Below are 20,024 nucleotides of genomic sequence, written 5' to 3' on the forward strand. Positions count from 1 at the left end.
GGTCTCATATTGGAGGTCTCGTATACGAAATGTGGTATACTATAGCAGGCATCAGGTTTGATGTGTTAGGTCTTTGTTTTGCAATGCTACCTCTCGATTTTATTTACTTGTAGGTAAGAGCATAGGCAGTATTTGAACTCATTGCAAAGAAGGAATATATACCAAATACTGTAAATCGCAAAACTCTATCGGTCAGTGCACTGTGCCATCCAGCTTGCCGCATCCAACAACAACAAAAAAAGCATGTTCGATATGGTGCGGCAGTAACCTTTCGTCAAGGGGGTTTTTCCTTTGAGAAACGGTTCGCATCCCGATTAATACTGCCGGGTCGGCATCATAAGGCGTACCAAAAAGCCGCCTCAGTAGGGATAAAACAGAAATGAGAGACGAACAACAGCAGCAGCAACAAACAAACAAGAAAACAACCGCCGAAACAATGCAAGAAGAAGCGAGCCGCTCGAAGGAAGGTAGAAAGAAAATAGACACGGAGAGGAAACATGAAACTTAATTTTATAATTAAATTGTTTCGCTCGTATTAGGAAATTAGGTATTCCGATGCGGTTCGATATAACTGTACAAGCCTTTGGTTTGGTGAGTTTTGGTTGATTTACTTTCATTTTTTTACTGTTCTGCTTGGTGGTGGTTCATTTGTTTGCCGAAAAAGAAACAAACAAAACAAACGTACGTAGTGCGGTGAATAGTATGGGCATAAATAACTACGGGCGAGATCATGCTGAAAAGCTAACAGCAGCGGGAAAAAGAGGAATCGATTTGATTGTACCACGGAAAATGAAAACAAACGCTAATCTGGTAATGTTTATTTTTATGTATTCCAACAACTAAGTGAAGTGCAAAAAATAACGCGAAAAGCTATTTGACGATCATCGATCATGAGAACGTAGTCGCGTCGGGATGGCGTTAAAAGTGGACCTGATTTTTATTGACTACATAATAGGAGAGTTGATTTTACGAGGTCCAGTCGATATTTCCGGTAAGATGCTTCAATTAGTAATAGGTGATCTCGATCGATAGTTCTCATCCTTTCACGTCTGTGCCTTATGATCAACCAACGACCGATTCTTCTATGAGATCGCTTGATCGCTTCAATTCTTCAACATTCTTCAATACGATCTCTTGATACAGTCGTACGTTGTTGATTAGCAACTCGCAAGCTAGCAGTTGATTGCCATTTTAACTTGATGTTGAATGTCACGAAGTCCCAACAGGTAAACTCTCCCAGTTTTTCTATGGAGAAGAATTACAACTAGTCAGTAAATTGAGCCAAAGAATTAACCTACGTGCGTGCGGTTGGAGCACAGTTTGCAAACAGTTACTATAGTCCTCGCCCGGTTGGACCATTATGTTTTGGGCTCCCTAGCTCCACCCCGAAACGACGCCGGTGGCATGGGGCTTGAATGCAAACACCTAGCGTGAAAGTTCAATTTGAAAGATTTGTTTTTCGCTGTTGAGCGCGTCGATGCTTTTGGATGCTTTCAATTGGCCAAAATTGCGCTCTTGAATCGCGGGCTCCCAGCGGTTGGGAAGGGCGGACGCAGCTTATTTCCCATTGGCAGCTATTACGGATATTGAGTGGCGTTGGTGCTCACACTCGGGTAAAGGGTTTTCTGTTGGCTTCCCGGGGTTTTGGCAGCAGTCGGCTTTCTGTACCGACCCGACCAACCGGTCAGCTAGCCAACCAGCCGGCGTTGTGCTTGGGCACGGAAGGGAAATTAATTGAAAAATTGATTAAAACATTTGCCGTCATCTGCACTGGCCTGGCAGCCTGTTTGGGTCGATAATGGTTGTTCCGATTTCAATGTGAACTGTATCAGGCGGGCTAGCAGCATTTTACACCCGGAGATAGACACGTTCGAAGCTGTGTGATAGTACACATGGTGGCCGAGGGCTTCACCGTGGTACGCTATGGTTTCGGAAATCAGGAAATTTCCACTGTGTTACAATGAGAAGGTAACACGATGATGGGCTTATGAGCTTTGGGATTGAACAGAGCATGCTGCCCGCGGATCAATGTGCGGAAACGGCTTTTGTACGCCGAAATATTAATTTTTGTTGTTCTGAGATCAGCCGAAGCTCAGCTGTGCGGATGTTTGTGGAAGGGAAATTGGACTTGCCGTTCAGCTGGAACTTATGTTTGTTTTTCATTGAGTATTGTAGAACAAGTGTAATTGGATTGTTGAGACTGGCGTGGGTACGGAACAAACCGTATAAGGAAGATACATGAAGAGTGGCGCAAGTAGGTTACAAAAATGAGTTTCACACCCAACTAGTGGCCATATGTCCTACATCTTCGACTATAAAAAAAATTATAATAATTTGAGGCTTTATTATGAATCTCGAATGTTTGAAAAAATCTCTCTAAATTGAGAAATCTACATTATGGTCATCAGATTGGCTATCCGTTAGACAGCGCAGAGAGCTTGTAAATTGACGTAAGCTTTTACTCTTATCGAAAGTTCGCATTGCGGTTGTCAAATGGAAACACAATTTTGACAAACTTTCTTCTATCAGCCCAGGGCTAGGGAAAAAAATGTGATGATTTTTTTCTTTCCAGCATTCGTTGCTAAATTCACTTATTTTTTATTCGGTTTGCGATGCAACCATGCTTGCGGACTTTTTTGTGTATCGAACTATAGCAAATATTTGGTTCGACACTCAAACAACCATGAATACTAGGAACCGATCTTTCGGGACTAAAAATGTAAAAATGTAAAAAAAATGTTGACTAGGTTTGTTTGATTACATTTATAAAAAGAGACATTTACTTCTCATGAATACTATTACAATATTTTGTGAGAAAACCTATAGCATTGTTTGTAGCAAGTATTCATAATAAACGAAAAACAATTTTAAACTCTAAAATGGATCTGGGCAGGTTGTTTTGCATTCTGCGGAAAATAACAACCTTCCTCACTGAAACACTCCATTTGTAGCAGGTACAATTACAATAAGGGCAGTTTTGGGTGAAATTAATTGTACAGTACGCAGCTCGTAGTAAACAGTTACGCGTACCAGAGTGTTGCCGGGCATCATCGAGAAGGGGAAATCAATAGAAGGAACAGGTGATACGAGTCTAACAGGTGTTTAGCCTTGTAAATTTCGAACCCGGTCGGTTGTACCGCCATGAAGCGTACCGTTGGAAGCTTCCGGAGAAAAGAGATATTCTGACCTCTCGGAAGATAATGAGCAAATAAGCAAGCAAAAACCTCATTAAATGTAAAGTGTTGAAAGCATGATTACGGATTGCGCACCTCCTCCATACAAGGGAAAATGCATATCTTTGGGAGCTTTTTCGTTTCCTACTCTATCTCCCTCCATCTTCGCTTCTTGAAAACAAGGTGTTTAGGGAAATTTCATAATTGCCCTCAAACATTTGTGTGAATAACCATGAAACGTTTAAACGTTGAGGAAAGTTCTTTCCATGGGTAGTAGCTGTTTGAAGAATGCTTTAGCGGATTGCAAGAATTCGAATCGACTCACAAGCGAGGCGGGAACGTTACAATTGAAAGGTTGTATGTAAAAAGGACAGCACAAAACGACGAATAAAATACAACCTGCAGTACTTTCGCTGAAGTTCACACCAACAACGCCGTCTGAACTGATCGTTAAACGATCAGTCCTATATTTTGACCGTTTAATGTATCTAAACCGTTCCGTAAGGCTGGTGTTGACTCTAGAGCGGGTGCCGCGCTACTACGCGTCGAACTACCGAGCCCAAACGCGCCCTTCCCTGCAAGGTGGATCATCGTTCGGATGATCATGATGATCATGATAATGATAAATATGTTATTATGCGCTTACCTTTTATCGTTCGCCGAGCACGAACCGATGCATGCGTTGCGGTAGAAGCCGAAGCGAGGCAAAACGAACCGTGCATTTCTTGTGCCCTCTTCCGATTCTCGCGCAGTTTTCTCTGCCTCTGCCTTTTTTGTGCTTTTCCTTAGCGGGCGAAAGAAAACCTGCACACTCATCGATTTGCCACCGGGAAAGGTTGGAGCGGAGCTGACGGCGATCGTCAGCTGAATCGCAATATTGCGCTGATCGTAACTGTTTATGATCTATTGATACATGAATCTGATGATTCATATTTATGATGCAAACGTAATCGTTTATCCTGGTGGAAAGAGATTGAGCAGCTTGTCCATGGTATCTTCCTTGTTTTTCTAGCCGTAAGACTATCACTGAAACTGTTGTTGCGGTGGGTGATTTTTCTGTTTGTACAGTTTTTTTTTGGCTTTATAAGACAGGATCAGCTTCAATAAATATTGCATGCACGAGCTCACCTTAAGAAGATCATTTCAGTAAACATTGAATTTTTCACCAAGATGTTTTTAGAGCTATAAATGAGTATGTTCATAAGATTCCTTAACTCCAAAGCATTTGATTAGAATAAGTGCTCCGTTGTAGAAATGGGGAACGCTAGCCCAAATGGTTAGCGAGTTGCAAGTCACCAAGGACTGTACGGCCGGCAAAACAAGACTCGGGAGGATTGGTGTTGGTGCGCTTGTTCCGGCGTACACAAGAAGGAAGCATTGATCACCTTGGTCGAACAACAGCAGCAGCAGCAGCAGCACCAGCATTGTCCATATCACGGAAGCCCGCCTACATCTGCGCCCGGTGGCCCCATGCGCAAGAACGGCCGTGGCTGTAGTGCAGAAGCAACAGCTAACCGTTTTGGTACAGATCCCTGGAGGCAAACTGTATCATTTTCTTACGATCGCAACCTGGCTTTACTCGACGAGCGCAGAGAGTAGGCGCAATAGCTTTTCCACCGGGGTTGGAACAGATTTTCCAATGGTTCTCTCCGTGTCGCGTTCGTCGGGCCGGGGCCTTCCCGTTCAGGAGGCAGGAGATGGCCGAGAGTGCGGCAGGAGTAACGATTCGAATGCTGGAGGGTGTAATTTATTATTTAATGTGCCGCGTGCGCGCGCTCACACTCCCGGACCAGTGTTGTCCAGATGATCGTGTTTCAATCCAGCATCCCCGCCATAACGAGCAGCGCTGCACTACGGTGCTGCTGCGTCCTGAGCGTCCGGATGGAAGAGGTCGATTTTGCTGCAGTGTGCAGATTTGCAAGACACAGCTATCGATAGAAGGGGGTGGGCAGAAGCGCAGGAGGGGAGGCACGGCAAGGGCCATAATGTTGCTCGGGGCCTAAGATCAACGATTGACGAAGTCGGGGCTGGACAGAATTGCGCGCAGCAGACGGCGCGGGTCGCTCTTTGCTGGGCGTCGCGGCGTCGTACGATGAAAGGCGCAGGGAGAGTGTACCATACCATACTGTGCAGCAATGTTGGCGGCGATCGGTGGCAGCAGAGCAGTAGGCTCGTGGAATTGAATTGAAATAATTTTGATTAATTGCTGATTCAGCGAAATGCAATTAACGATAAATACGGTAGGGAAAGGTGGAATTATTGACCTTTCGGTGTCCCGCTCTCGTCAGGACGCCGATGTGATGCTGTATAGGGTGTGTGTGTGTGTTTGTGCGCGAGTATGTGCCCGTGGGTGAGCGAGAGGTTGGCAAGCGATGAGCTTACAAACACCAGCTCAGTCTCGCTGCACATGCACACTGCCGATCCAACCAAACATGACCGGCCTTGCAGCGCTAGAAAGACGGTAGCGCGAGGTGGTGATCGATACCGGAAGAATGGAAACGAATGGACTGAAGTAGGAGACTCTGGTTGGGTGGGAGGGAGTGATGGAGGAGGTATTCGATGCATCATCTATTGGTATTTACGGAACCGTTAGAGTAAAAGGGCTTCGAGCGGTTGCAGTGAGAAAAGTGCATGGTGGCATTTTTCTTACGTTTCAACCGCGACGACGGCGATTGATGGACGACGATGAACGAACGTTTTGTTCGAAGGGGTCCGCTCGGCGGATAAATCGCCTTTGGGGCATTGATTGGTTCCGGTGAAGGAGAAATGGGAAGGTCGTTTGTCGCGGGAAAATTGCCTTTGTGGTGTCGCATTGTCGCTAGCCACTGTAGGGCCACGGGCTTTACCCCGTGAAGCCGATGATGGCAAATTGTTTGCTTCCATCACACGATCACCTCAACTATGTGTACAGTTACTGAGCATTGCGCAGGTAATAATGGTAACTATCGCTGTACAAAAACTGCATTACTCTGAGCAAGCGGCACCACAACATCACCGCAGTTGTACGCTTTGGGATGTGGTTGGGCATACTTTTTATTCCATCCAATAATTATACAGAGTCCTTGGTGTGCCGTAGCAATGTGTGTGGAAATTAGGTTTAAAAATGAAATATTTATGCTGCTATGCAAATTCAACATTTGTTTTATTTTATTTTATTCTCTCAGTAGAATTATTTGCCATCCTATCTGTTGAAATGCGTCAGGCAACAGAGGTAAATGATCCAACGGTCAACCACTATCGAAACGTCACCAATTAATCAAAAACCCTGCCAGGCAAATCACCATATTGCTGCGTCTGCTCGGACACAACTTTTCGTACATTTATATTGCCTCCGACGGTATTCGGTTGCGCCCGGGTGGAACGGGTGGAACATTTGGCAGGATAAGCTCTCCCCTTTGTTGTCACCTGCGAAAGCTCGAAAGGTGCTGCGCAGTTCACGCTCGCGCCAGGGCCTGAGCACGGTCTCCCGCAGATTTATAAAGTCATCGGTCGTGTCATCCCGGAGGTCCGTTCCCTGCCGTTTCCCGTGCAAGGTGTGGAGTGTTTTTTTGATAAAACGATCGGGCAATCGATCGTGGCGCAAATGCGTCTCACTTTGGTTTCTTTTTACATGTCACAAGCCAGTGTGGTAAACCAGCCGATGGGGCAAGTGGTACTCGCCCTCTCGCCCTACTCCCGCTGTCGCCGGCTGGACGCGTCGGTGGAGGAGGAATCAATTTCGTCGTTTCGATGGGGGAATTGAATCGAAGGTGGTGGGTTCCGTTGGTGGTAATTTATTCCAAAATTGATCGGTCATTCAGGCGCGTACGTGACGCTATGCGCAGTGCGCGATACGGCAGAGGATGCGTTGCGTATGCCAAATGACAGCAGGTAGACGTTGGGGATGCGCTACGCATGATGCAGTACGGGGTTGATGGGTAGCAGACTACATCGCGTCGGGTGATCCGTGTGTGGGTGCTGTCGTCGAAGCAGAGGGATAAAAAGACCGAAAGACCTTCACTTGGATGTGTCCGTGTGAATTCGGCGATTGGTTGACCGTGGACGAGACGGGATCGTCAATGCGCTGACTGGAGTGCAAACAAGATATCGTTGATGGTCATGTAATAAGCACAGGAAATATGAAAAAGCTTTCGTCGTGGCCAGAGAACAGGGGCATCAGAATAGGCCCGAACAGAAATGGTTTATTTATAGAATTTGGCCCCGGATCGATTTTATTTTTAAATGTCTCTTCAAACAACATGGCGGTATCGCGAAACCGCGTTAAACAAATCCAATCACATCCCCGGCTGTCCATATTGCATTATGGTTCGTGGCAAAAATATTCGCTGAGACACACACACACACACACCCACACGTTAAGCATTTGCTCCAATGACTCACATTTTCTCACACAGCGATATGGCACCGGTCATGGCTCATGTCAATTTCGAACCAGCTAACGACCTGCAACGTGCACGGAATGATAAAATTGTCTTTGTTCTGTTTGGGGTTGCGAGCTTTCCAATCGTTTCTTGGGATGATGTTGATCGGCCCGTACCCTTTGCCGAGACATTCGTGTGTTAAAATGAGACACACGTTACGGCCGAGCTCACCCGCAAGAGTTCAGAAGCTCATGCTTTAGAATCTCCTATGGCTCACATATCACCAACGGAAAGTCGTTTGTGGTGACGTGTGCGTGTAATTGATTTATTTGCCGTCCCTGCAGCAGGTTGTAGATAACCTTGGTGTGGCTTTTGATTTATAGTTCAATTACCTACCATTGTTGTATCGACAGCTGAATGTGACGGCCACGGGTAAAGTCTTGAAATGCAAATTCGTGTCCAAAATGGGTCCAGAAAAGTCGTACGATTCGTAGTACATATTTGCCAGCAGAAGCATTACAAGCACAAGCAGCAAGTCCATTACTCGCCCAGGAGTCGTTCAATATTTTTCACCTCTCTCACGTGAATTCATATCTCCAAAGCGTACGGTAGATCACAGTTGAGAGCGAAGAAAAATGTCTGGAATGTTAGCTGTAATCGATTAGATGCAATGGATAGAGGCTATCAAGTAACCGCTCTTCAAATTGGAAACTCCGGGCCCCGAAAAGTAGGTTCGATTACTTTTCAATTACTGTAGTGGCCGAGCGTCGAGCATGTTTCCAACACATTCCGAGCATATTTCCCCGGTGCTGGCAGGGGCAGCAGAACCAGAAGCATCGTTCAGCCGAACCCTTCGAAGCATGCGATCGTGCCTTCAAATTTCATGCGGTTTAAAGTAGATGAAATATTTGGGCTCCTGTCGGTTCGTCCCACTTGGCGGTAATCGATGATACCCGGAGCCCAAGCCCCTTCGCTCTGTCCCGAGAGCCACTTTATGGAGTGATCACAATGACGTACCAGTAATAATGGTTGATGCCCGACGTGTTTATGGGAATGACTTGCAACTGCTTGCCTGCTGCTGCTGGCCGATTGTCCGCGGTTGAACAGCGCTGTTGAACCGCAGATCTCCGGAACGAACGCGCAATGTAAACAATGTAGTACCGGAGCTCTACCGGAACAGGTTGGAAGAGGTTGGTTTCATGTGGGCCCATTCGGGAAATTGGAGAGTGACCATAAGCACCAACCAGCGCAAGACAGCCAAGGCAGGCTGGCGAGGGCGAAGAAAACGGCGAGAAAAACTGAAACGGAGCTCCATTATGCTTATGATTATCAAATGAAATTGAGCTATGCTTCCGTCCGATCCGTTGGCCGCGGGTTGAGTGTCCGCACTGTACAAGGGTGCATTGCGAACCCTGGCGGTGGCGGGCATGGAAGAAGGCGGTGGCGGGGCGAGGTAGCGAAAAATTGTGATTTACGGTTGTTTTTTTTCCTTTCTTCGTTTTTGTTGATCTCCTCAACCCAGCGTTCCTGCGTGGTGTAGTCGATCGGCGATCAGGAAATTACTTTCTCACACCTTTTAATTTTTCGATAAAGATCCAATCCATTTGCCACACATCGCAGCCACCGTTCGAGCACGGCCATAATGAAGTGATCTAGTGAGATCCGCAGCCAGCCACCAGCCAGCGCTCGTGAATAGTTTGGGACGATGTTTGGTGAACGATTGGGTGTTGTGTAGTAGTAGTACAGGTGTTAGGGTGTCTGCCTGAATTGCACGTGAAATTTTGTACCAATGGGCATCCTAGCATCCCAGGGGGAGATCCGAGGATGCGGTGTGGGGAGGCGCGTGCGTCAGCGTGAGGCATACTTCCGGCTGCCAGCGCTGAAGGGAACTGTGTAAACCCCGTTCTTGATGGCCACGGTCTAGATCGTTGTAATTTAGACCGGATCGAGCCGTCGCTGAAATGAGCCAGAGGCGAATAATTGGATCGTCGGCCCGGTAGTGTCCGGGTTCGGCAAACATCGAACGGACGCTGGAACGTAAGCAAACCGATGCCTTTTTCCTTTCGGAAAAGTCAATCGTGCATAGACGGAGCGGAGCGGAGCGTTATTAGAGAAAACTTTCTACCCAAAAACCTACGATGACTATCTTGGCGGCGGTAAATTGGGGCCCGATTGGGGCACGTCTAGCACCGTAAAATCAACGGTACGGACCATAGTAACACGTAACACGATGACAGTACCAAGCCATTTAATGACAATTTACGGATTTACGTTGATCTCGATTTGATTAAGCCGGCAACCGCTATTGCCCCATTGTGGGCCGGTTCGCTGATGGCCGTACTTCCTCCAGCTGTTATAACAGGTCTTGTAGGGGTTTTGTAGTCGTCGATGCAAAACAGGCACGGACCTGATCACTGGAGCATGCTTCGGAGGTTTGAATGACACTTAAAACGTTTGAAATTTCGAGACAACATTCCCTAATTGCAATTGTGAACGGTGTCATGGCGGCAGGCACTAAATAGCAACAACTAATGAATGCTTTATGACGGGCCGGATCGACAATGCACGCCCATAGTGCGTCGTGAGCTTTCGCTGCACTACATATGCACTGTGCGGGTGGAGGAATACGCGAAGATGCAAATGTTGCACTTGCAGACACCACTAGCCCGCTGCACAGGCAGTGCGGGCAGTGTAAGCGACACCATCTTCTCGGTGCCTCTTGCACCCCGCCACAACGTACCCTGAACGTTGGTGAAGTATTCGCTCACGTATTCGGTTTGCTGTAGAAACAGAGCTCTCTCCCACACCAGATAGTATCGAAAGGGCTCGCAACAAACAAACCACAATTCACCTCTACAGTGCACCGTTCGAGCACTGGCTGTCCCGACGCAGTGCCCCGCACTGTAAACGAAGATTGTATTAAACAAAATTAGCATTATCGAGAAATTTAATCTGCATTGCGCTGAACTTTAGGTCGCGGAGCCGTTTTCCCTCTATGCTCGGTGCTCGGTGGAGTGCTCAGCTTTGCGGAGCACTGTAGGGCGGGAAGGGTTTTCGGTGCTTGGCGCAGCTAACGAAATAAAGTTGTACGCCCGTAAACATACCACTGCGAGCCAGTTCCGCATCCTACGGGGGTTGCCAACGTGTCGGATGCATAATAATATGCAAACGAAGCTGCCGTCGGCTCGGGGGTGTCGTTCATAGCTGCGAATCGGAAAGTCTCCGTCGCTGTCCGGACCTGTCCGATCTAGGGAATGCGGTAGCACTGCTCCGTTGCTTCGTATTCCAATATCCGGTGCGCTCACTCACCGTTGACCCTGGGCTTGCGTGTCAACTCATGTTTTTGCTGCCTCGGCTAGCTCCTGATAGTTTCGGGAGAACGTAGAGCTGACGGTGGGACACATTGTAGTCCAAATGATTATTCTTGGGGACGAGAGTTCAGCGGATTACATGATTCGAATAGGCGGCAGGGATTAATGCATGTCGTAGTGCTGCTTAACTGCGTGGCAGAATCGTTGGCGGGAAAAATGGTTTGAAAAGAAAAATCATCTTTATCTTGCGATCTTCGTTGCGATGTACCTTGAATGCATCAATCGTTTCTAGGATGTAAGTACCCACAATGTTTAGAGGGTCGCTTTTGCTCCAAGATGATGTGACAATGTTAGCTGATGGTCAATGTTGATGATGATGATGATTTTATCAAAATGTATTGTGGATAGATTTGAGATTTAAGTTAGGTTTTAGACGGCCAAAAGATGTCTAAATGAATTTCTTCCTCTTGAATTTTCCTTTAATCTTGAATTTAATCCTGGTTAATCGCAATATATTCCTGCTTGAGAATTTTGTGTATTTGTGAAACAGACAACAAGTTTGGATACTTAAAAACGAGACCTCTATTTTACGACCTTTGTTTAATAATCTTCATCATTCAGTCTTGCTTGCATGGAAACGTTTTCTCACGTGTACAAAGCTCGCTCCATTCAAAAGTGGGACGGAACAGAAGCCTCATAAATTTCAATAATCGATCGGCAGAAAAGCGCTGTGTGTACCGTTGCGTTTTGCGTGTTCTGTGGTTTAACTGCATTTCGTTCAATCAAAGATCACACGTTCGAACGGGGTTTTCGTGTCGACAGATGGGATGGCACAATCCCGCAGCTTCTTTCCGACGCGAGTACTCTCCTCCAATCATGCATACTTATTTTGTCGCCTTATTTTCTCAATCTATTTCAAAGTGATCCATGCAAAACGGTCCATTTTCTATGCCGCAACTCTATGGTGCTCGCCGTTTTGTTTCCGCCTTTAACGATCGTTTGTTTTGCTGACCAAATTGTTTAATCGTCTCGGTCGGTGAATGCTGAGAAAAATCTCTTTCCAAACTGTGGCTGTGGTGTCTGATCCGAGAGGGAAGCGAACAGGAATGGAATGGACGTTTGGGGGAAAATGATCGCCGTCGGTGATTATGGGACCATCAGCGCTACACAAAGCTATCGACAATCGTAGATGATGGTGGTGGCGTTTGATCGTCACCAGTCACCGGGATACATCTGCAACGTGCTGCGGCGAAAAGTGCAGCAAAGCTTGCTGCAAACATAAATCGATCTAATTTGGTATTTTCTCTGTTTCTTTCTCTCCCTGCACGTCCTACCCCGCCGGCGACCTGCTCCTGGCATCACGTGTCACCATCTGCTCGGTCGCTGGGATCGCATTGCAGGAGAAACAACAGTTAATGAAGATTTACCACAACGACTGGTGGCGGCGGCAGCAGCAGCAGCAGCAACGGCTGTTTCGCCTTCCCCGATAGCGCTACTGGGGCAGCAAGAAGACCATCAACGAACGCAGAACGCGCGAAAGCAACCGGAGCACCACCAAGCGTCATCAAATCAATCTCGGTCGTCATCAGCTTCATCAGCGTCAGTGTCATCGTCACCGGCGTCATCGCCCCACTCGCGCTCATCGCCCCTCGCTCGGCTGGAAAGACGACGGGTGAAGCGCAAATCAATCACACGTACGTCGCTGTTTAACCAATCGCCAGTGACCGGGCTGGCAAGTAGCGCTATTGCGGCTGCCCTCGAAGCAGGCTCGGTGGCGGCAGTACCGAGCGGTAGCGCTCCCGGTGGACTTTTAGGGCTTTCGGCAAACCGTCGGGTTGCCGAGGTGCTGTACAATGGACGTTCGCTTGAAGGCAGCAATGGAGCACTGCTGCTGAGCAATACCCATCACGACCGCAGCTCCGACGACGCACAGCACGAAGCGGCCAGTGACGAGGAGATCGATAGGGTGATAAAGGCGAAGAAGAAGAAAAGCGTGAAAAACAATCGTTTCAGTGTTATCAATACTAAGCTCCTGCAGGAGTATCATCATCAGCAGCAGCAGCACCAAACGAAGCTGCAAACATTGGACAAGATGCTTAGCGAACGAATTTACGATCGTAAGAAGTATCTGAACTCGCCCACCGGAAGCAGCGGTGGGGCCAGTGCGGTCGGAAGCTCTACATCTGCCATCGCGTTCTACGAGAAGTATCGCAATGGTGCGTCCGGTGAGTCCGGCGAGTCTCAGCTGAACCTGATTAAGAACGGTACCGGCGGCGGCGGTGGTGGTGGTGGCTCCGTCGGCAGTCTCAACGGCGTTAGCTCCAGTGCCCATCTCAGTGCAATAGCGGCAAGCATTATTAGTAGTAGCAACGGTAGCAATAATGGTAGCAACGTAGGCAATAACAGTGAAGAAAATGGCGCACTGTCGCTGCACGGCGGCAGCAACAGCAGTAGTAACCAAATCAGTACCAACAAAAATGGCAACAGTGGTAACAGCAACAACAACAACAACAATAGCAATACTAACAACAACAACATCAGCAGTGGCGCTATGGGGATCACGAACAGTAGCAACAGCAGCAGCATCAAGAGCGAGCGGTTCAGTCCCCCGAACAATGATGCTCAATCGATGGCTTCGAGGTAAGTAACTTCACTGGTTAATAATACATACGCATTTACGAACGTTGACTGTTGGGTTGTCAGATAGTTTCTGAGTTCTTCTTCATCCTTGGCACTACAACCTCGGGAGGACTCGACCTGTCATTGCTGGCTTCCTGTGGCTTGATTTTACTCGTACCTGTAGTCTTACGTACGGGGGACGGGTCTACGTAAGAAGGACGGCCTAAAGTTAGTTAGTTTGGGAGTTAGTTTTCGCTTGCTTAGTTAACCAAGAGACATTTTGACGTTTGTGTAAAAACCCGATTCTAGAATGACCCGTGCGAGGCTTACAAAGATGAAGATGATACTGGACGATAAAATCACCAATGTTCCTCCTTTTTTTGCGGGCAATATGTTTGGCTTTTCAACGCAACAACCGTCGCATATACTAACGAGCAACGACCGGTACGAAGTAGCCCATTCGTACGAGGTGCGAAAGGAAGGTGGCATAAGCCGGCGCATGTCTTGCTACAGATTTATTCTCTCCTCATGCCAACCGGCTATAAATGCGCCATGTCTTGTGCACGGCCTGTCCACGTCCGGAATCAACTTTCCTGGTCTAGTAGTAGGTCGTTGGGATCCATACGAAGTGTGCTCTTTTACCTGCACTTCGTCCGCATTCGCGCTTATGCTGCTCCCGCAACCGGAGCTTATGTCGTTCGGAAGCAACTCAATGGAGCTTTCTGTTAACTGAGTTACGCTACCGTCGCACCGTTCGCTACCGTCCGCTTTCCGTTCAGCTCCCGGGCAGCGTGTGCCGGCCCGATCTTGCGACGACAGTAACATCATTTGTCAGCAAAACGTGTGGTCCGGTGATCGTGTCCGCCTCCCGGATCCCTGACCGCAGACTGGAAGACTGGGTCGGGTCGGGTACGGTCCGGTGGTTGGCGACTGTTAAATTTATGACTAATTTGATTTACAAGTTTGACACGGACATGCGTGAAACGACCTTTCCGGTGGAATGGAGAGCGCACAGAACGCTCCACCACGGTGACGGCGTCCCGGTAGCTACTGACGGGCGGCAGGCAAGTCCGCGCGAGCGATGGTCATGTTTGATTACTTTTACCTTTCCCTCAGCAGATTGCTGTAAACTCGCTCGGTGTGCGATGTTTGGTAGTGGCAGATGGCGAGAGGGAAGTTCATCAAGAAAACTTCAAGCTTTTAACACTGTGCACTGATTTGAACTGGCCAGTGGTGATGCATGCAGCTTTTTGAGCAGGAGTTCATCATGCATTGAACATGCTATCTGGAACCTTAGAGAAGATAAGACAAAATTCTTGATTGAAGGACTGCATGTTCAACATAGTATTTTATAGTGTACGCATGGACCTTAATATAGGTAAAAGTGTTCAGAAAAGTGGTATTAGATTATATATGCCTAATTGCATGTGTATTCCAATTAATACTCGATAAACCCTTAATTGTCTTGTTAGCTGACAGATCCAAACCACATAAACGTGTTCTTTCGATGAAAAATCGTATCGCAAGATAAGGCATGCTAACCTAATTCGAATCATAAGCCGCATGATAATGGCCGAAAAACAGTGGACAGGTGTAATTGTTATTCACGGTCAGTTTGCATGACCAGCCTGAGCACTACGCAGAGAAAGGCCCTATACCGCCGGGCAGGCGTTCGACTGAAAAAGAAAGGGAAAAATAAAAATAATTAGTCTCTTCGTGCCCATTGAGGCGTGAATTAAGCATCCGGGGATCCGGGGTGTGAGGAACACAACATCCGCGTTGGAAACTGGCAGGCGATCGTGACATCAAATAGGGACGGCGACGGCGTAATTTACGAAATAGTCACGATGATTGATCCATTTTGAACCGTTAGACCTCGATCTGTTTCTTGCGTTCTAAGTGGCCAAAAAGGTGGTTTGTCTCTTGTTTGTGGTACGAAATAAGGTTCATCGTGTAAGGCTGGTCGGACGGTCGCCATGTTAATAGGCATTAGGCCGCCGGGAGGGTTAGTAAATTTGTCATAAACATCAACAGCAGCCATATAATCACGTTTTATAGCGCGAAACATCTCGCCGCCACTGGGACGCTGAAGACGTTGAGGGGGGCTTTATGATTCGATCATTCGTTTTATGGCGGTGACCTTTTATGAGTGTGTGGCTCTTAGAGATGCTGGTCCTATATCCTTCTATTGCGCAGAGCTCGTTTTTTTCTGTCGTAGTTACATAGTAGTTGAAGTGGATAAGTGCATTAGGACAGATTAGTCAGTGTGCAAACCTGTCAAGAAAAAAAGAAAACAAAACCTAATCTTTGATCACGAAAATGGACAAACCACGAAAAAGATTTCAATCTACAACTTTCAATCGAACAGTTAGAGTTCCAAAGAAATGAACTTTTAATATTACGCCCGGCCACGAAACACTCCCAACCGTACTATCTCCCGTACTATAATTTAGAGTAGGTGAGGTGTGAAATTTAGCACCATTTTTGCTGCGGGACGAAAGTTTCTGAACCGCTCCGGGGATGGGGCTTACGTTGTCACACGAACCGTAACGGACCAGAACGCAGGTTGACACGTAATTAAAAGTCTATCAGAGCTTCTTCGGTGCCGCAGCACGATGGCGGTGCTTCTCGTTGAATCGTATCGCACGGTGTCACATTCGCTCATCAGTCTCGGTTATTGAACTTGAGTGGCTGATCGTTAATTTCATTAAGCTGTTTGCTGGGGGGTTTTCGACTGGGGACGAGAGCTTCTTGACAAATATGGTATTGAGGGAAACGGCAGGCCGAGAACGATGCCCCAAGAACGATGGCTTTTACCGATCGTTGCTGATGAAAGCCATTTTTTTTTTGGTGAGTTTGGTGAGTGAGTTGACAGAAGAAATGGCGCTCGCCTAAGGTGCAGCTGCATACGGCGAGGGCTCCGTTTATTACCCCAAGGGGGGGCAAAATTAATTTCCATCATGTTGTGTCTGTCCGCTTTGCATGCTTTGTCTCGCTCGTCCAGTATGCCTTAAGCCTACCGATCCGTGTGTTTACCGTTTCCGATTTTTGCTCGTTTTTTTCCACGTCTGACGATGGGTGATGTTCGTAGATGGCGATCGCGGCTGACTGTACGCAGCTTACAGATGTAATTAGTCAAACAATTCATTCTTCTTTTGCTCATTCGACCATTGTGCGGTTTCCTTTCTCTCTGGTTTCTTTCCATGTGCCACGCCAAAGGTCGCGAAGTGTGACACCATCGTCCTTCTCCGGGACGCCACCACAGACGATGCACGCGAGCGATGCCGGGTTCCCGAGCAGTATTTCTACCGGTGGGTTGCTTCCGTCCCCGAACTCGTCGTCCGGTGCGGGGAATTCCGTCGAACGGACCGAATTTCAGACGCGAAATTATTCCGATTTCATGCGCAGCCTGGCCGCCAAGTACAACAACAATAACAACACTAATGAGTAAGTTTTACCACTTTATAAGGAGCGAAAGCCAGAAAAGCTTCGTGGAGATTCTAGACTTTTTGGTTTCGCTTACTTGATCCTCAATTGGCTTGGTTTGTACACGTTTCTTAAAAAAGAAGTCGAGGCAATCGATTGCATCTTAAGAGCGCTCAAAAGGGTTCTTTAAGATATCTGTTTTGTTGTGTGACTAAATTTTCTTCGCCTTGATTCTTCCCACCTCCATTCACAGTGTATCGAATATCAAAAATTCTTTTCTTGAACCAAAAATGCGCCTCACTCAGCCCAAGTCGTATATCGAGCGATCGTTGAACAGCAAGAAAGGCAGCCCTCTTACCTCCACTCAAGTAAGTAGCCATTTTGGTTGTTGGAATGTATTTTCGCCGCCGGCTGCTGTCCGTGTCTAATCGTTGCCCGTTGATTTCTGCACCCTCTCAAGGTACCTAATCCAAGTATTATGACGTCGTTGTTTTCGGGTCTTCCATTCCAATCGGCCGTCTTCCCACCACTGATCGATATGAGCAGCACCCAGGCGCTGGTTACGCTGGTAAGTTGTTGGTGGTTTATTCGAGTTGTGGGCGAGACTCGATTCGATGCTCCAGCTGATTGTAGAGCCGATCCGATCGAGCGCCGGTAAAGTGTGCTGATTCCTTTTTTTTTTATCTAACTCATCCCGTTCCCGTTCTTAGGCACGAGCTGCAAAAGACTCTGAAGTACACAACATTCTCAAGGCAGATACGGGCGGTGGGCTGAAGAAACTATCCTCGTTGTCGCGTGGTTCCTCCCCACCACCGGCTACCACCCTTGGCAGTCACCATTTCCCTTCGCCCTTTGGCACGGGCTATCTGCCCCGGTTACTGCCGAACCATCACCACTTGGCCAATTTTCCCTCCCAGTCCCCGACGCTTGCGGCCGCCGCCAGTGGTCCCCTGAAGTCACCTTCCCGTGCGCCCGAACCAACGGCCCTCGTTTCCACCTTCCCGCTGGATCTCAGCGCATCGACCGCGCCGTCCGGCAGCAAGAGGATAAAGCTTTCGCCGACCCCCAGCCGACATCAGGAAACATCTCCAGCGCCGAGCTCCACCAACAGCCAACCGTCCGCGGACTCACTCGATCTCAAGCCGATCCGGAAGTGCCACGCACGCGTCGAAGAAATCAGTGCCTGGACGGTGGACAACGTGTGCGACTTTGTTGCCAGTATCGATATCTGCGCCGAGTATGTACAGGTAAGCTAAAAGTGTCATCGAACCTCGATCGCGCGCGAACCTAACGGGGATCGCGTCGCCCCCTGTCGAGGAGGAGTTCACCAATACCAACAAACCAGGAGCTCGCGATGAAGCAATAAAACTAGTTAGTCAATTAGCTCACGATTGAAGCCCGGTCCTAGGGGCTTGACGATCGTCTCTCGTGTTCCTCGTGTCCCGTATAAGGCGCGACCGCGGGTGCCCGTGTGCAGCACGCCAGTGCATTCTTGGCTGCTGCATCGAGACCCATCCCGAGATGCGCACCTGTCTCGGAATGACTTGCGCCGACAGGTTTATTTGGCATTTTTATGGGTCTCATTTAAAGCTGCTTAAGACGTTTCTTGACACCTTTTACCTACAGCTACACCAAACGTACGATCCATGTTCTTGAGCATCTTGAGTCGGTGCTTCAGTTCGATGGTAGCAGGAACGAGCAGGCAGAAACAGACACACACATGCGGAAAACAAACCCTCCTAGCACTAGGCAGGTACGAAGGTTTTCCGGCTTGTGCTACGATTGAAGTCTTTTATTGCCTTACGGGAGCCGTACACATTAAACCGCCGAATCTCGCCGTATAATAGGCAGCACTTGCCGCCGCCGCCGACGACGATGAGGAAAGCACGGTCTCTAATGCCACATGAAATTTATCGTGACACAAATGCGCAATCTTGAGAAATTGTTCGTGATGTAGGCCAATCCCTCCGATCGATCCGTCCGAACGGGAGAGCTGTGAAACGATTTGTTGTCTTGCATTTTGTTTAGTGTTTGGCTTGCTTGGCGCGTTCTAATTCGTTCCCATACGAAATCCGAGATGCTCATCCGAAGCATCGCAGATTTTGCAATGATTCTTCTCGTGTTTTCAATTGGGAAAGTGGTGTGGAACTGGCTCAGCAATAAGCATCAACCTTCGGAAACGAGTGCAAAACAGTTTCGTGCGAATCGATGCTTGGTGCAATGCGATCACGGCAGTTTCCTGGTGCTGTTGTGCTTGTGAAGAAAAACAAACTTGATAAGAATCGTTATTATTTTACGATTTAATGTAGATGTGGACACCTAGAAACGTAAATTATTAGAGTTTGGTTAAGCATCTTTGAAAGCTTGTTAAACTGGGAAAAGCCCTCAATTCCTAAACTATTGATTGCCCAAGAGATCGTAACCCTTAATACCCTGGTATTTTCACCACTCCACTCTCTGCCTGCCCGAACTCGTGTAAGTCGAAGAAACAACCACTAACATCACTTTATAACTTCATCTGCTTAGTGTCGGTTGATTCGACCGGAGCCGTTGAATGTTATTCGTGTCTCGCATCCCATCGCCATTGCCTTCCCTATCGAAGCGTTTCCCTCCCGTATTTTTTACGATCGTAACAGTATTATTACCATTATACTCTCATTCGTACCGCATTTATTATCGATTTGTAAGATTAACATTCGCTCGGGCGCATGAAACCAATACTGTAACCGGGGGTCGCTGCAGCCAGCAGCAAACGCACGGAAGCAAAGCGACGTGGCGAACGCAGGAAAACAAATATACTTTTCCACTTTGCTCCCGCTCTTGTTCGGTTAATCTCTCAATTTAAATTGTATTTCAATGCTTGCTGGTTGGGTGCCCGGTTGGGTCCGGTAGATTTCCATATGAGTTATGAGCCTAGTGGGCTGCTATGAGCGAAACGGGGTGCTAGGTGCTTAACCAATTACATGCCGCTGAAATCGAACGCGTTTGTGTTTATTGGTCCTGTACGGTACGGTGTGAGCTGTAGCTAAGTTTTGCTAAACTCGATGCACATTGCACCACCGCCCTTCGGAGAGTGAGTGGAGTTCATTAGTGCCCGGGAAGATTGAGTAGAGCAGAAGCTATTATTGGTAAGC

At 47.7% G+C, this 20,024-nt stretch overlaps 1 protein-coding gene across 3 annotated transcripts in view; it reads left to right on the forward strand.

Annotated features, from left to right (window-relative positions):
• Positions 1 to 20,024, forward strand: part of LOC118511087 (putative uncharacterized protein DDB_G0277255) — a 53,423-nt gene that overhangs the window by 14,343 nt on the left and 19,056 nt on the right. For all 3 annotated transcript variants that reach the window (XM_036053770.1, XM_036053772.1, XM_036053771.1), the window contains exons 3-7: positions 12,246 to 13,485; positions 16,684 to 16,911; positions 17,144 to 17,258; positions 17,351 to 17,458; positions 17,601 to 18,137. In XM_036053770.1, the coding sequence (XP_035909663.1) occupies positions 12,246 to 13,485; positions 16,684 to 16,911; positions 17,144 to 17,258; positions 17,351 to 17,458; positions 17,601 to 18,137 (2,228 nt within the window). The remainder of the gene's footprint in view (positions 1 to 12,245; positions 13,486 to 16,683; positions 16,912 to 17,143; positions 17,259 to 17,350; positions 17,459 to 17,600; positions 18,138 to 20,024) is intronic.

This window comes from Anopheles stephensi, chromosome 3, assembly GCF_013141755.1.
Source record: "Anopheles stephensi strain Indian chromosome 3, UCI_ANSTEP_V1.0, whole genome shotgun sequence".
NCBI lineage: Eukaryota > Metazoa > Arthropoda > Insecta > Diptera > Culicidae > Anopheles > Anopheles stephensi.